General features: G+C 42.6%; 1 protein-coding gene across 2 annotated transcripts in view; it reads left to right on the top strand.

The window, feature by feature from the left end:
- The window catches only part of rtn4r (reticulon 4 receptor), a 75,549-nt gene extending 62,424 nt beyond the window's left edge, over positions 1 to 13,125 (top strand). For both annotated transcript variants that reach the window (XM_015960562.3, XM_070555550.1), the window contains exon 2: positions 11,022 to 13,125. In XM_015960562.3, the coding sequence (XP_015816048.3) occupies positions 11,022 to 12,403 (1,382 nt within the window). In that variant the 3' untranslated portion in view covers positions 12,404 to 13,125. The remainder of the gene's footprint in view (positions 1 to 11,021) is intronic.
- Positions 13,126 to 17,792: the final 4,667 nt, after the last annotated feature.

Genomic DNA, 17,792 nt, shown 5'->3' with positions numbered 1-17,792 from the left:
GAGAACAGGCTGGGATGTGAACCCGCGACCTCCTTGCTGCAAGACAACAACTTTAACAACTACGCCACTGTAGCCCAGAACTTTTTGTCTCTCGGTGATGTTTCTACCCATCTTAGCAGAACAAAGGTTCCCTGTTAGAAGACCAGCTTGTAAACATCACTCTGGAGTAATTTTCAATTTCCTGGTTTCCCAAATTGCAGATGTCACACCGAACGTTTAATGACAGATGAGGAAATCTATGACAAATGTTCTTTTTATTTATTTTTTATTGTAGCATTCGTCTATCTCTCTGGGTCGCCTAAGCAGGGAGGCCCAGACTTCACACTCCCCAGCCACTTGGATCAGCTCCTCCTGGGAAGTCTTAAGGTGTTCCCTGGCCAGCTGAGAAAAATCGTCCTGCCATTACGTCCTGGGTCTTCCTTCTCCCGGTAGGATGTGCCCAGAAAACCTCACCAGGGAGGCATCCAGAAGGCATCCTAACTGGATGCTCGAGCCACCTCAACTGGCTTCTCTCATAATTATTATAATTAGGATATAGTTATTCAGGTATTAAAAGATCCCTGTATTTCTGACCAAAGTAACCACTTGTGGTTACTACTACGCCTGAGCGCTTTTGTTTATCGTGTTCCTCTCAACACAGCAATGGTAGCTTGTAAATGTTGGGTACGACGCATCTTGAGTGATACTCTGCTGAGTGCTGATGAGCAGCTTGGAGGTCAGTACATCATTGAAGGGTCGATGGTAATTTGATGTTAGTTGTTGAAAGAGAGAACTCCTCACCTTCACTTTCCCATCCAATTGCGTGGCATTCAAGAAGGAATTCGATCTGACACCCTTCTGATTGCGAGCTCATTCTCTCGCTGTCAGGACTTGAGCAGCCCGCTGCCTATTGTTCCTCCCGTCACTTCCTAGCAGTTTGACATGACCACCCAGATGCTTTCTGCAGTTATGCAGAGCCAGTTGTATTCTCTGTATTGATTTGTCTTTCCTCTGAGGCCAGATGAGGCTTTCATGTATGTTCAGGCTCACACATGTACATCTCTGCAGACCTCCTTTATTCCACATCCACACACATTTGCCAGGCTGTGGTTTTCCTTCTGCCTGCCGACCTCCGGTTCCTTCAGTTATTCATGAGCCATCTGCTTGGGCAAGGGCTCTGTCAGATGTGTGTCAAACAGGACCTCATCTGTCCCTCCCGCTCGTCTTTTAATTGTGTCCTCGTCTTTGTGCCGAAGTCATCACTGACGCCCCTAGCTGGGAGACTCCAGCTTAAGTCTTTGGTCCGCCGTGTCCTAAATAAACTGTTTGATCTGATGGGTGCATCTTTATTTAAGATCATAGCATCTGGTTCATTAATTTTGTAGGGACAGGCACAAATCTGTCTTTGTGTGCTGTCTGTGGGTTTGTTCTGAGGACCGTCCTCGGGGAAGTGGGTTACAAATTACCAGGTCAATTCAGAGATATAGAAACATACTTTTTTTCTCAGAGTAAAAATATGAAAATAAACACCAAATCAAGTGTTACAGCCTTGGGTCATTTATGTATTTTTGTGTTTAAATTCAGTCCTCTGTTTCTCCCTTCCTGTGTGTGTGTGTGGAGAGAAAAGGTTTCAGCACTTTGGTCATTGAGAATTGCGTAAATGCATTCATAGAAATGAAGTTGAGTTGAGTTGTCTTATGTTCATTTATGTTTCTTATTTATTGTAAATAAATTTGTTATGTGAATTTTAACTTCAGCCAGAGTCATGAGGCCCCCCAGAGAGCCTAGGATGTAACAAACGGGGGCTCGTCCAGGATCTTTGATCTCTAAATCCTTGAATAGACACATGTTATCTGGGTGGACGTTCCTGAATGGCATTAATTATGTTCACAAGTCTGGGCCATAACTTTAAGTAGTAGAAGTCAAAGTTAAATGTTATAACGAAGAGTTAAATCAAAGGAACGTTACTGTAATGATTCCAATGTTCTGCCATGCCTGTCATGTTTGTTTCTGCAAGTCCTCCTGATACTAATCAGCTTCACACACCTGAGCCCTGCATGATTGTTTCCCTGCTGCACCTGTGCGCTCCTCTTTTTAAGCAAAGCTCAGGCTGTCTCCCTGCCAGATGATCGACACAGCCTTGTGCCAGTAGAGACTTCAGCGATATTTTTCAGCCAAGCCCTTTTCTGATTTTTTTACCACGTTTTCTGTCCACGGATTCTGCCTGCCTTGCCCCTCACGGATTATTTTGCCCATCTGTCATCTGGACCCCGATCTCGGCTCTGAACTTTGACTACCGATTCCTGCTCTACCCCCTGATAAGTACTACTGACTTCTGCCTGCCTGTGTATGACCTTGCCTGTACCTTGCATAGACATTGGTTTTTGGATTCATGAACTTCTGTTGGGCTGCACTAATTGTCATTCTGAGGACAGGAGATGAAATCCACAGACAAGAAGAGGAGCTCCTATAGCTCTCACCAAGACAGTCCCCTAGGCTTTAAACGTTTAACTGCTCTGTTTTGGCTGAATTTGAGTCTTTGGGTTACATCCATTAAAGTTACATCTTCTAAAAGTAAGATTAGCTTCTCTACAAATGATGTTGAAAATTGAAAAATGTTCTGTAATGGAGCAATTTCTGGTGCAATAGAAATGTGAAGTTTTTTCACATCACAATGCCTTGCAAACTATTGGTAATGAATATATCTGTTTTTTTTCTTTTTTTCTTTTTTACCATAGAATAAATGTTTCCACTGCCTTTTGGAGGAAAAACATTTCTACAAAGCAGACTTTAATGGAATAGTATCCTGGTCTGCCATGCCTATGTCTGTGGGGTACCTTGTAAATCTTCCTTTTTCCAAAGCATGATCAAGAACTCCACATTTTTGTGCACTTAAAAAGTTTTGAATAGACAAAAAAGGCATCAGATTTCAGTAATAAATAAGCATTTACTTGATCTTGCGTTTTCACATTTGTGTTTAGTACATATTCCAGTATTTGGAGCTGTAGCTGTATAGTTAGAAATCAAATCACTTGGAATGTAATTATTAAAATAAAAGTTTAGTAAACCAGGAATGTGATATTAAAGTGGAGGTTCACTGAGAAATGCATAATTCTTCTTTTGAAATAAAATACGTAATGCTGAGTTTCAAATGAATACTTAACATAATAATTGTCTTCTACCTATATTTCCTGCATAAACCAGCAAATAAAATAAATGGGGCAAAGCTCGGATCAGGAAAAGCCACACGAATCGATGTCACAATGCAAAAGTTGCATTCATGGACTCATCAATCTTGGCTCACAACTACAAAAGAAAGTGTTGCTTTTGCTGCGTTCAGGAGTGCCAGAACTTTTTTCCACTGAAAACGACTCTAAAAGGGATTCGTTCGTACTCAAGACCACAGCAGATGTTTAGACATAACGAGTGTATGCCCACCGTGGAATTAAGACATGGTGTAGTGTCCAGAGTGTTTAGCTAGAATTTTGCAATGGTAATAAAAAAATAAAAAAATAAAAAAATTCAAAACAACACAAATTTAAAAGACTTCTTGGTGGTAGAGTGTATCTGTAGTTTGTGTGCATTTCTTCATGGTAACTTTGTGGGTGTCATCGCTTTTTCTTCTCTCAACTCAAAGTTATTTACAGCTGCACTGATTTTGCTTCAGTTGAGTTTCTTACAACTATCATAGCTTAAGCATTTTCTCAGTCTCCCATTTCAGCCTAATATAAAAACAATTTATGTATGCACGGATGGATTCACACAAGATACATGACCTCAAAGAAAGGAATTATGGTGGCATGCCTCTGAGCAACACAATAATGTATAATTTCAGAAGGAGGCCATGAGGTCCCTCTGGAACACCACCTTGATTCATCTCTGACAGACTTCACTTCCACTCTGGGTCAAGGGGACAAGACATGTTAGCTGTCTGCCCAATCCTCAGCCCCTCAAAGTAAAGCAACCGCGATGAACCAAAGACACACTGAATGTGCTGACCCAACATAGCCCCTGTGTTTGCTGTGGGCTTGGATTCATGTTGCATTTTAACTGTAAGGCAAAGGAGCATCAAGCATTTGTATAAACCACCAAACATGCCAGGGACATATGCAAATGAGTGATGAATCTGGCTAAGTGATGCGCTGATGAGTAAACAAAGCTGTCTGCACCCACTCATTCCACTCATGTTGACATTTTAATGGTTTTTCAACAACAGATTATGCACTCTGGCTTCTTTAGTGACACTGCTACAACTGGACCAAGCACAGTGTTGCTGATGTAGCTATTTGCAAGGACACTTCTGTTGTATGGCTTGTTCTGCCACTATTCTTTCTCAAAATATCACATTTGACACTGGAGAAGAAATTGTGAAGAGCTCAGCTCTTTGAGGGGTACAAGTATCAAACGAAGATGCCTTCTGGACTTTGGACTTCCAGAAATGGCCTGAGAAAGACTTGAGGTTCCTCAGTGGTCTAGTGGAGGTAGCTGAGGACCTCTGCTTAAGAGTGAATGGATGAATGGAGTTGGAAAAATAATGTAATACCATCATCATGGTGCAAGTCTAAACTACACTTGATCACCTAAACGAGAACAGGCTTAACAGTTTCACCCCATGAATCTGATCACCTTTGCAGAGGAACCCCCTTACAAAAAGTAACGCATCTAAATGAATAACACATTGACCGAGGGAGGGAATGATGTAATGGGAAATGGACAGGCGGATTGATTCTGTGTCTGCAGTAATGCGGCTGTTGTACCCAACAGTCGTGGTGAAGAGAGACCTGAGCCGGAAGGCTAAGCTCATGATTTGCCAGTCGATCTACGTTCCAATCCACATTTATGGTCAAGAGTTTTGGGTAGCGACTGTAAAAATTAGAATGCCGAGACGGAAACAAGTTATTCTCCAGAGGGTGTCAGGGTTCTCCCTTAGAGATGAGGTGAGAAGCTTGGTCATCTGGGAAGGGCTGCTCCTCCGCATCAAGAAGAGCCAATTGAGGTGGCTCAGGCACACTGGTGAGGTTTTCTGGGCACGTACAGCTGAGACGAGACCTAAAGGAAGACCCAGGACACGCTGGAGGGACTTTGTCTTTCGGCTGACCTGGTAACACCTTGGGATTTCCTCAGAGGAGCTGGCCCAAGTGGTTGGGAAGAGGCAAGTCTGGGCCTCTCTGCTTAGGCTGCCCGCGACACGACCACAAATAGGCAGATGGAAATGGTAGGATGTCAGCGAGTTTTTATCAAAGAATCCGAATTAGTAGAAATAAACTGTGTTGTGCGTTCTCCTCTGTTTTATGGGTTCAGCTGCATCGTAACACAACCAGTGGTGAAAAGATGGAAGGTGTAGATTGTGTCCCCAGCTGTGCTAACAGATGACCTGTTTCTAGTGTTGATAACAGCGTTGCTTGTCCCTGTGTGTGCAATAAAAGCCTTGCCTGAAAGAACCCAGATGGCCCTTTTCCATTACATGTTGGAGAATTACAAGGCTGGACTCTGCTCAGGTTTTTATGGTTTTCTATTTTAGGTATAACACTTATACTGTTTTTGATACCACTTTAACCAAGGTCCCAAGTGGAGCCAGTTGATCAGACCATTGATTGATCAGACAATCATCACTTGTGGAACTCAGTGCAATGTCTTTTTAGCACAGTTGTTCTGCACTTTATTGTTCTGGGGAGATCACCCTTGTTCTTCCCAGACCAAGGCACATGATTTCAGTCTACCCAAAAGAGTAAAGAGAAATTTGCAACGCCAAAAGACAGACCATTCCATCTGTGTGCACATAGATTTGATACCCATGTGTGTGAATCATGACTCATAGCATTTATTAGCCAACCGTATGGATTTGCACATGGCTTTTTCCTTCTCTGCTGGTCAAGCTTTAGCTTTGAGGGGCAGAATTGTTCTGTTTCTTCCAGAAAGATGCCAAACACTTGTGTTCTTTAGACTTAGTTAAACAGTGACTCTTAAATGATAAATGACCCGCACTTGTATAGCGCCTCTCAGAGTCAGGACTCCAAAGCGCTTTACACTACAGTGTATCATTCATCCATTCACACACACACATTCACACATTGGTGGGGATGAGCTACGGTGTAGCCACAGCTGGCCTGGGGCGCACTGACAGAGGCAAGGCTGCCGAGCACTGGTGCCACCGGTCCCTCCGACCACCACCAGCAGGCAACGTGGGTTAAGTGTCTTGCCCAAGGACACAACAGCAGAATTCTCTGTCTGGAGCCGAGATCGAACCTGCAACCTTCTGATTACTGGACAACCCGCTCAACCTGTTGAGCTACTGCTGCCCCACAAAGATGTTGTCTGTGTGCTTCAACTGGTTCTGTTTATTTCATATTAATAAGAATGCTAACCCTAACCCCAAACCAAGATGAACAGAGCTTTGAGAAATCAAATGTCATAATCTGATTTTATGATAATCTGATGTTTTTATAGAGTCTTAACATATAAAGTACCATAACTTTCTAATGCGAAAACAGTTTTAAACTATTTTGTCTTTTTCTTTCACCAGGACCAATTACTAAAACATCCTTAATTATTTAAATAACGTTCAGCACACTTTTTTGTCTAACTGAATTAGCCAGGCAATGGGATGTACAGATTATTCTAATACTGCTGTGGTGGAGGAAAGGTTATGGACGTAAACTTAAATAAATGAATACCTGCCTGCTTCTGAACACAATGAGATTGCGGATGGTACATAATGATTTTTAAGGAAAAAAAAGCCTGACAGAGGATAAAAGAGGGAATGCACAGCTTCGAACAGTGTTTGGACTCAAGGAAATGATTGGAAACCGTAAAATAAATATTATTTGTCTGCTTTAGACAATTCCTTGTGTATTTAGGTAATATAAAATCAATAATAAGTGTTGATTTGAATGAAGAGGCAACATAGTAAATTTTGAGTCTTGTGAGAGATGAAAGGGATGTGATTCTGTAAAACGAAATTTACAAAGTCAAGATGTCATGTCTGACAGATCTACTCTTGCGTCGCCTGGTAGCATCATCAGTGTGATGCAAATTTAAAGATGCACTTCAGAGGTAGAACGAAATACTGGCAGAAGGTTGATGACATTTGAAAATGTAATTCAACAGATGCTAACAAAGACATGACATATTATGCTGAGAGCAGAGGAAACTGTGCTGCGACGTGTAGTGTGTGGGTGGAAATAGCCGTTAATGAACAGACAGCAGAATGTAAGGGGGGGGGGGGGGGGGGCTGAAGGCGGCAGAGAAGATACACGAAGCGTGCTGTGAGGTAAAATAATGCTATTGTTAGGCAGTGCTGAGGGAAAAGTGCTGCGATGCAGAAAGAGAGGAAAGTCTTGACAGCTTTCCGGTGGCAGTCTGACGGCTGAGCGGGGAGGTTGGAAGGAAAGTGCAGCAGAGGGCTGCTGTCAGGCCACACCAGAGCTCCGTTTAACAAGGTCCAGAGATGAGCTGCACCACAACACATTGCAGGGGAATGAGGGGAGGGCGTGTAGGGATGTGGGGAGGGATGAGTAAAGCTCATGAATTTTTCCGCACACTCACTACCTGTCATGCCTGCAACCCTGGGTTCCTTACATGTCTATGGGAGTAGAAATTGGAAATCTTCAGTAAGGATAGGAGCTGAAGAGGATTCGGAGATTTGGAGGGTAGCTGCCATTATGTGATGAGGCCAGGCATGCTTATGACACGCTGACACCTTTATCTCTGCATGAAGCATGCAGCAGTAAGAGATAACCTTCGTTTTTCACTCAGCGGTGTATAATGCCAGCAGGGATCCTTCCTGTATGGTTATTCAGCTCATTTCAGTTCGCGTTTGGGAAGCTCGTTTGAACCATGACAGAGGACAAGCAGATATAATTAATGTGAGCAAATGTGGTGTTTAAATTTTTTTCCAAACATGGATGCCTTCAGGGTAAACACAAGAATCTTTACAAGCCTTCCTCTGGGTGCCACTCTGCATCTTGTAGCGCTTCGCTTCATGCTGCTCTTGGAAATTAAAAGCATGGTCTTAGCCAACCAATGGAAACTGTTGGATTCAGAACTTTCAGTTTTTCATCGTTTATGTTTTGGCTCAAAAAGCTGCTTCTGAACATTAAGTTGGAGCCATGACACAAACTAACACGTATGTAACGTTGCCAATTACAATTATGTCAAATATTGCTCTCACATGTTTCCCAACCAGAAACCCAAGCTGGGGCTCCTCTTTAGCACATAAACGTGTATGGGTTATGTCTTCTGTGTCCTCTTTAACTGACGAGATTTTTTATGCATAAAGCTTTTTTATTGTGACCTACATGGAATTCCAACCAAAATATAATATTTTTCTGGGCTTGTCGTCTCCCACTCTTTCTGTATGAGCTTGTCACAAGTGGCTTTAAGTATCCAGTTATTTAAAATAGGATGAGATTTATCTTCATCACCACGACTGCTTCATCCAAAACAGACCTCATTATAACTTGTCACAAATCTCTCCTACCCTCAGTTCGAAATATTTCTCTACAAATTGACGGTCTCACAGTGACTCCCTCCTCTACAGTCTGTAATCTTGGCGTCATCTTTGACTCCTCCCTTTCCTTCAAGTCCCACATCAACAACATCCACAGGGTATCGTTCTTCCACCTCCACAACATTGCCCGTCTCCGTCCATCCCTCACGGACTCCACTGCCCAGACACCCATCTTTGCCTTCATAGCAGCACGTTTACTCACCCACACTCACTCCAGGGATCGCATAACTCCAGTACTGGAACAACTTCACTGGCTCCCATTTCCATTCTGTCACAATGTGAGTAGGAGGAGGTTAGGACCCGAGATGCAGAACACCAGACGACACGAGGCAGGAGCGATTTGTAAAAGTAAAATCCCTTTTATTTGGATGGGGAACAAAACATCCAAAAGGCAGGAAGCCAAACCTGATATCTAAACTGAAAGACAAAAACCTAAAGCTCACTCATGAGCAGAGACCTAGAGACCTAGAAAGGGGTGGGTGGGTGGGGGGTGGGGGGTGGGGGGGTGGGGGGGGACGACCAAGCATGCTGACAAACATCAATGGACCGACAAAACACTGTAATGCAGACAGGGTCATATACACAGGGACTGGGTGACTGGGAGGCGAGGAGCAGGTGCGTGGGAAGAGAGAACTGAGGGGAGACTGGTGAGATCAATGAACTAAATGGGAAGGGGAAAGCAAGCAGAGGAGGGAATAAACCATAACCTGTGAATCTCTAAATAAATAAACCTAAAAGACTAAGGGCACAGGAGAACCAAAGAATAAATAACTAATGACCTGAGGAGTGAGGGAGACTAATTAACAAGTGGGGAAGGAAACACACACTAAAGGAGACTAATACAATGAAAAGCTGAACCTATGGAACAACTACAGAGGGGTGACTAGGGGAGACCTGAGGGAGACTGGGAGGGAGCTGGGGACAAAAAGGGGCACAGGAAGCTTGGGTACACATGAGGGAGATCCTAGAGGGACACCTGGAGGGGTTGGGGAACACAAGGAGACACATGAGGGAGACGCAGAACGCAGACCATGACACATACCAGATCCATTATTGCTCCTCATCACTTACAAATGCCTCAATAACCTTGTACCATCATATCTGATGGAACTTCTCCATCGCCATTCTCCTTCCCGGCACCTCCGTTCTGCCGACTCCAACCTCCTTTCCCCTTTTAAAACAAAACATGGCACCATGGGGGATGGAGCCTATGCAGCCGCTGCCCCCACACTTCGGAACTCTCTCCCACTAAACCTCAGGAACGCCGTCTCTCTTTCTACTTTTAAGTCACAGCTTAAAACCCACTTCTTTAAATTGACCTTCTCTTAAGATCAACCCAGCATCCCCCGGTCTGTTTACTATGTTTCATGTTGTTTTACTATGTGTTTATTGCATTTTTTGTGAAGCATCTTTGAGCGACCTAAAAAGTGCAATACAAGTTTAATGTATTATTATTATTATTTTTTATTTATTTATTATAAAATAAATAAAATGCTCACTTGGGAAATGGTGGCACAAGGCTAAACTCAACAGGAATATATTTTTAAGGTCAGATCCATCGAGGGCATCTTTTACTTTGCCTGTGGAGCAAAAGGGCTTATTACTGAAACATTTAATTATTATTTTAGTATGCAAGGCTAATTTCAGCCTCTTCTTATGTGTAAAAGACCGGTATTAATGTTAGTGAGTTTAATTGTCAAACCCTGTGGAAATGTACCCCACGTAATGTTAAAGATTTTTAGAAAAAGGGAATTCTAATAATGAGAAATGCATCAAATACGTGGAAAACTGCAACTGCTGTAGACCCTGACTTGATAAATCCAGTTTCTTGGCCTTCGACTCCCACCAGCAGGTTCAATATCAACCTGAAGAACACGGGACACCATTAGTTTTGTCTACTTTATTAAATCAAGCTAATTCCATTAGAAAACCATCCACCAATTTAAAACGAATTAACAGCTGAGCAGACCCCTGCAGCGTTGGATCCAAATAACATCACACCTAAAATGTGCTTTAAATTATGATCACAAAGTGGATTAGCTCTTCGGTTGTAACGTGCTAAATCTCACACTTCCTGTAACAGAATGGCACGGAGTTGCTTCGCTTTTCAATGACGTGACACTCATTTGAGATGGTCCAGTGCTCATCTGGTGAAAGGCTGCCTTCTTCATGCTTACGCTGCTTTCCATTTCATTCAGATGTCAGAACCTGGCTTTGGGAGTGACATCAGACCCAACTTAGCTGTGCTCTATGTGTAGATCCAACGTTTGTGGCATTTGCTAAATAGTGTCCCATATGACCAGGCAGGGTGATTACCATGAGCAAAGCCAAACAAAGCATTTCCCTGCATCTGATGCATTGAAACATGGTTGAACATGTCTGCTAGTGGTGGTTGAGCAGCTTTCTGAGTCTCTGTTTTTAATAGAACAATTGATTTCCTGACTTCTGAAAACATCTAAACTAACAGTTGTGTGATTTGGGCTTACAAACGCATTACTTACTCATTTCTGATGTCCTTTTTGTGTCTCTGTAGGGGGGCGACTCCTATTCCTGGTGATGTGGTTGAACCTGCTGCCTCAAGCTGACAGCTGTCCTGCCAAGTGCATTTGCTTCAGTGAGCCCAGGCGCACCGTGGCATGCCAACAACAAGGACTGTTTTCCATCCCTACGGAGATCCCTGTTCGAAGCCAACGGATATTTCTCCAGAGTAACAAGCTGACGGTGGTCGGGTCCACTAGCTTCAGCTCTTGCCACAATCTTACGGTTCTCTGGCTCTACTCTAACAACATAAGCCACATTGAAGCTGGAGCCTTTGATGGCTTGGGAAAACTGGAGGAACTGGACATTGGAGACAACAGCAACCTCCGAACCATTAGTCCAACAGCCTTCCGGGGCCTAACTAAGCTACATACCCTTCACCTGCACAGGTGTGGCCTATCGCAGCTGCCTGTTGGGGTATTCCGAGGAATGTTTTCTCTGCAATACCTTTACTTGCAGGACAATAACATTCTAACGCTACATAATGGCACGTTTCTGGACCTGGCGAACCTCACCTATCTCTACCTGCACAATAACAAGATCAAGATAGTAACAGACAACATGTTTCGAGGCTTAATCAATCTGGACCGACTGCTGCTGCACCAGAATCGAATCATCTATGTCGAACCTAAAGCTTTTACTAGTCTTGGTGGACTCAAATCCTTGTTCCTGTTCTTCAACAACCTTACAGTTTTGACTGGGGAGACGATGAACCCACTAATCTCCCTCCAGTATTTGCGTTTGAATGGGAATCAGTGGATCTGTGATTGCCGTGCGAGAACCTTATGGGAATGGTTCAAACGTTTCAAAGGTTCCAGCTCTGAGTTGGAGTGCAGTGTCCCTGAGTTCTTGGCTGGAAAGGACCTGAAACGATTGAAGAGTGAGGACTTGGAAGGATGTGTGGAAACACCTCAACTCCAGACCAGTCTCTTCAGCTCCAAATCACAGTCTGGGAAGTTCCTGTCTACGGAAATCCCCCTGGGAAACAACATTCCTTGGTGTTGTCTTGGAGATAACGACAAGTCCTCTATCCTTTCTGGGAAAAGTCGCCAAATCACTAACAACCCTCTGAAAGAAAAAGAGAACATGTCCAAGACTAAATTCAAACAGCAGGAAAGAACAAAAAACGAGACCCAGATCAAGCAGAATGACGGACCACTGGGAACCTTGTCCAATAACCTGGACAAGACTTTGGAAAACCTAAAGCCAGACTTTATAGATAATCCAGAATCATCTACAGCCTCAATTAAAAAGAAAAAGAAGTGTTCCAAAAAGCCCAAATCAGACACTCAATGCATCAAAGGCCACGGCTCTACTTTGCAAATGCTGCACTTTCTCATCATTCCCATGACCTGGATATCTCTATCCATATCCTAGGACTCCTGACAGCTGTCTGCACAAAGGACTCAAGAATGTTGATGCTAATGACAATGAGACTGAAGATCCAGGGACACCTACAACAGGCTGTGACTGAGAAGCGAGGAGTCACGTCGTTGACCCAACATTGCTGGAGACAAACGATGAAAACGTGAGAGTACAATAAACAAAATGGATGCCTTTTACAGAACTCTACAGATCTGATGTAAATAAAGAATCGGTGCCCAAAATTGTTTGTTCTCGATGTACTCAACTGTACTGTGTCTAAGCTACACTTAGGAGACTCCTCCTTTTTCCCCGTGTGAAGCTTTTACTGCTTAGACAGACCACTGGAAGAAAAACAAACATAAATACCTAAAACGGACAAAAACAAAAAATAAGAAAATAAATATGGGAAATGAGAGACAGAAAAAGACAGAAAGCACACAAAGAATGATTGGTCTGTTTCATGAAGAAAACAAATCTCCCCTTGTTATTTATTCAGCCATGCATTTGTTGGATACTGTTTCTTTTTTCATGTTTATATAAGAAATGTTTTACCTCCCTGCTTTTTAGTTCTATTTTCATGACAGAGGATCTATGGGCAGCATTTCCCCAAAAAACAAATAAATAAAAATGCTGTCATTTTGTTCATGGAGATTGCAATGGAATCATAGATATGCATTTTATTTTACTTGTGTACAAGTATGAATATATTATGAATAAAAGTTCTTATTTCATAATTTGTCTCTATTTTGTTTCCTATTTTAACGAAACAGAGGATAAAGACTATAAGCATCCTAAATTATAACGGTTGAGTATCTTCATTTAGACATTAGAATGTGTTTCTCCCCAGTTATAATTTAAAACTACAATAAAACGGGTTATTATTCTATTTCTTAAAGTGAAACAAAATTATAAATTGACTGGAAATTTTGCTTTTCCATTATTGTATCTATTCTCCTCGTTTGCCACTTCAGACATCACTATGTGATTGTATTTGCAAAATTGACCTTAACTCATTCACTGCCATTGACGACAAAAGTCGTCATTTCAAATCCAACCGTTCACTGCCACATTTTTTACTGTGTGGGCGTCGGACAAGCCCCCACACCGAGAGAACAAACATCTCTGCTCTAAAGCCGATCTTCATCCGCATATGTCACACGTCACGTGACCAGGAAGCAGAACATCCATGTGTTAGGAGATCGTTTTGGGCCGCCGCTGTAAAAAAAGTGAGGCGCGAACAGGAAAAGCTTCTGCCGATCACAATTCAACAACGGATTATGAAAGAACGGATAACGCTCGAAATGCGCGGATTCGTCCTGATGTAAGAGGTGAGTCTCCGCTTTGTTTTGGTTGTTTTGGTGTCAACGTCATCCTAGCGCGCAACGTTCTGTGACTCTTAAAAAGCAGTGAAAACGGTGAGAAACGCTGGCAGCGAAGGGCTTTACTGATCAGGAAACAGGTGGCAGCGAATGAGTTAAAGAGACAACGTGTAGTTTCTACCTTTAATCTCTGGAAATATCTAAAGAAATGTTCCAAATGAATAAAATTAAGTCGAGCTGTTGAAAAACTTGTTCCAAGCTTGGCGAGCTTGGGGGATAGGTGGCTGCAGGCGGGCCTGGGGGCTTGCCGTTGTTATCTCCCAGGATTCTGGCGGCTGCTGGTTGCAGCTCTGGGGTAATCCTCCGCCCCTCTAGGGAGGGGGGTTGGGGCTTCTCCGGCGGCTGTCTCCCTGGGGTTCCTGCACTTCGGGAAGACTGTTCAGTATACAAATCCAGGCTCTGTCACGTTTGATTGTTGTAATTAAACTTTGTAGGTGGGGAAGGTCAGAAAAGGATCCGATCATTTTGTTTTTCCCTCATTTACAGTGACAGAGACAACGGCGCAGTGCTCCTGGCTCTGGTGTTAATTAAGTTGTATTATATGTCTTTGCAACAATTTTCACAAGAAAACAAAACAGTTAAAAGCAGGGCTTGTGTTGACCGGACAGTTCCCGTATTTGGCCGTTTATTTTGACGGAGAAAGAACAGAAAGAATTACCCCGACGCATGCAGACGAACTGACACTTTATTCTACGCACATCGCAGATGTAGCTAAATCACCCAAGAAAAGATTCCCATCTGAACATCTGAGCTGGACACTGCTCAGCGCAGCTCACTGTCAGCGTGTACTACATAAGGTCCACAACGAGATGGAGATGTGGAGAGGGGCTTGGAGCGCGTCGCAGAACCAGAGCGCATGCAGGAAGATTCCTCCGACTGAAGCGAGACTTGTCACTTAGAAAATGTTCCCTGATTACGAAACTTTGGCTGAATAGCGCTCGTTCCTGTCTCCAATGTGGCGACACATCCAGGAGCCGTCTGAGGAGAAGCCCAGAATCTCACATCCTCTTCAGTTCAGACAGCGCCGATATGATTACGCACAAGCGTGACGCGTCAACCCAGACTCACAGTCAGACCGGGTTGGACCTGTTCAGGTTTACGCAGACAATCTTTACATAGAATTGGCATACAGATGTAAAATTAATGCAGTAAAATACAAAGCTTTTTTAAAAAAAATATCCATTCATTATTTTACAAGCACAGAGAGCCGCATCAGATGGATGGAAGAGCAGCATCCGGCTCCAGAGCCGCGGGTTGCCGACCCCCGACATAGGGAGTGGGTTTAGCAACTTTGGGGAATGCCATTTTAGACGCCATGTTTCCTTCTGGCCAGCTCGGTGTTCTGCGCCTGTCAGTGACGTCACACAAGCTGATTGGCTGGACGTACGACTTAAGGAAGTTACGTTACCATGTTAAAAAACATTTAGCCAGTAAGAAACACAACAAAACTGCTGAACTCTTTCCAAAAAATATGAGAAAGAAAAGAAGAGACGCTAAATATTTTGGCCGAGCGGTATTGCCGTAGCAGGGCAGGACCCTGAGCAGATCCTAAAACTACAATCAGCATCGCATTCTCTCGATGGAAAGGACCATCAAAGTCTGAGGAGTCATGCCGAGGTCGCGTGCTTTCTGCTGCACAGGTAACAACATTTACAGGAATGTTTTTCTTTTTTTTAACTACCGACATTCCCGGTGATATGGTATAAAACTACCCTCAAATGTGTGTATTGCCCCCCTAGTGCCAGGAAACTACACACTGCCACTTGAATATTTTAAAATCCATCAAAATGTTCAGCTTCCAAATAAATTAGCATCTACTGCAACTGTGATTTATTTTATGTAATGTTAACTAAAATGACAAATGAACAAAACATTCAAACTTTTTCTAAAGTATCTTCTAAATACATGAACATAAATGTTAGACTTGATGTAAATTTCGGCAAGTTTAAGAGCCAGCTGAGAACTCACTTTAACTCTTTAGCTTCTATTCAGGAAGAGTCCCGTTAACTGTTGGCTTTGCACTTTTTGCTGCCCCACCTGGATTTTATCTGTATGTTTTTGCTGGTTTTAAATGGTTTTATATGCTTTTATTTTTTATTTTATTTATTTATATATATTTTTTATGCTTATTTCTGCTGTGCAGCGCTTTGTTTAATTAGTTAGTTAGTTAGTTAGTTAGTTAGTTAGTTAGTAAATTTGTCACTTTTTGGGAAAATCTTGAGGAATTTCTTCTAACTCTAATAAAATGTATCCCAAAACAGTAGATCTCAACAGTAGTTCTCTCATTAGCTTCTTGTCAGATGTTTAATTGCTTTAATTTTCTGGTAAAATAAGCCAAATAAATCACCCACTGACTGAAATTTCAGCAAACCTCTCATCCCTGTTTTTCAGGTACTTTGAAAACTTATTTATATTTGATCTCATTGGTCATAGAATCCCCTAAAACAGGTCACATTAACAGGCTTCTCTGACCCGTGTGTTATAGATGCGTTCTCGGCCCTGTACGCCTCCTGAAACACCAAAACAAATGTGTGATTATTTTATGATTGAGCAGTTTACAGCAACAGCAACATCCAGTGGCAGCATCAATCCACTGAGTATATTTAGAAGTTTTAAAATTATTGCTGCACATGCAGATCGATTGTGCTGAGTTAAATGTCCCAGGCAGTTTAATAAAATTCAGAATACCATCAGAGCAAGTTTCATATATTACAAGCCGAGCTGCATCTTTTCTAAAAGAGTAAAAAACTCACGTAAAATGTTTTTTTAAGCGACACCTCACATTACAGCACTTCCTTTCAGAACAGCAGAAGCCCTCCAGGCATTATTTTAAACATATAAATAAATAAAACAGTGACACGTTCTTCAGATTTCAAATCCAGTTTCAAACACTTTAGCACAAATTAATGTTTGGAGATGTCTCAATACCGCACAGCTCTGCTGGAGCTCGTCGCCTGAAAGCGATCCACTTTGGGGTGTCCAACAGCCAAGATAATGAAGAGTTATGATCTACCCCAAATTATGGTGAGGTCTTGTCAACATCTCTCAGTTCATCAAGCTGAAAGAGAAGGCGTTAGCAGGCAAGGTCTCAAATGCCTGGAGCTTTCTGATGTTGTCAATTAACAAGGGAAAGTGACAGGACTGAAGAGGACCTGAGAAAACTTGAGGAGAAGAAAATCAACACAGTCCTCTTACTTGTGCTAGTGCGCACACTGCAGGCTTAAAAGATGCCAGTTGCTTAATCATGAATGACTCCGTCAGACCTCCTCTGTGGATCTGCTGAGACTGAAGTAAAACAATCCCCACCTGAATCCAGTTCCCACAGTATGTTAAAACAACTGTCATGTGCACCACAACGTGCTAAGTGCTACACAATGCACACACGTTTATGTTTATGTATTTAGCAGACACTTTTGTCCAAAGCGACTTACATGGATTAAAATCACTAAACAGTACTAATACAGGTAAAATAACTTCTAGTTTCACCCTCCGAGCAGATGCATCCATCATGTTTGCATCGTTCCTGAACGTTATTAAAGAATTTCCATCATCACCTTTATTCATTGGTTTTGCTCAAGAAACAAAAATGCTAACTCACACTTTGCATTCTTTTGTGCTACCATGTGGATCTCTGCTTCTATAAACATAAAAAACACACCTATACATTTTTGTTGCTGTTTGGTTTTAGGAAGTACCGTATTTTCCAGACTATAAGTCACACGTTTTTCATAGTCTGGCCGGTCCTGCGACTTATACTCCGGAGCGACTGTAGGCTATACCGCGCTGCTGCGGGCTGACTCCGGACCAGGAATGAGGTCCCCTGTCCCGCTGGGAGGGTTTGAAACACCGCCATCCTCTGCTGGAGACCGTGACGCGCCGCTGCGCCTGTGTTGTTTATTCTGTTGTTGTTACCGGTACTTGTCTTGCAATGTGAAATGCTTGGTCTCAGATTTTGTAAGAAAAATGATAAAATTTCTCCCCAGAATGCGACTTACAGTCCAGTGTGACTTATGTATGTTTTT

This window comes from Nothobranchius furzeri, chromosome 10 (genome assembly GCF_043380555.1).
Source record: "Nothobranchius furzeri strain GRZ-AD chromosome 10, NfurGRZ-RIMD1, whole genome shotgun sequence".
NCBI lineage: Eukaryota > Metazoa > Chordata > Actinopteri > Cyprinodontiformes > Nothobranchiidae > Nothobranchius > Nothobranchius furzeri.
Note: the sequence above shows the minus strand (reverse complement) of the source record. Positions and strands in the feature narration are given on the sequence as shown.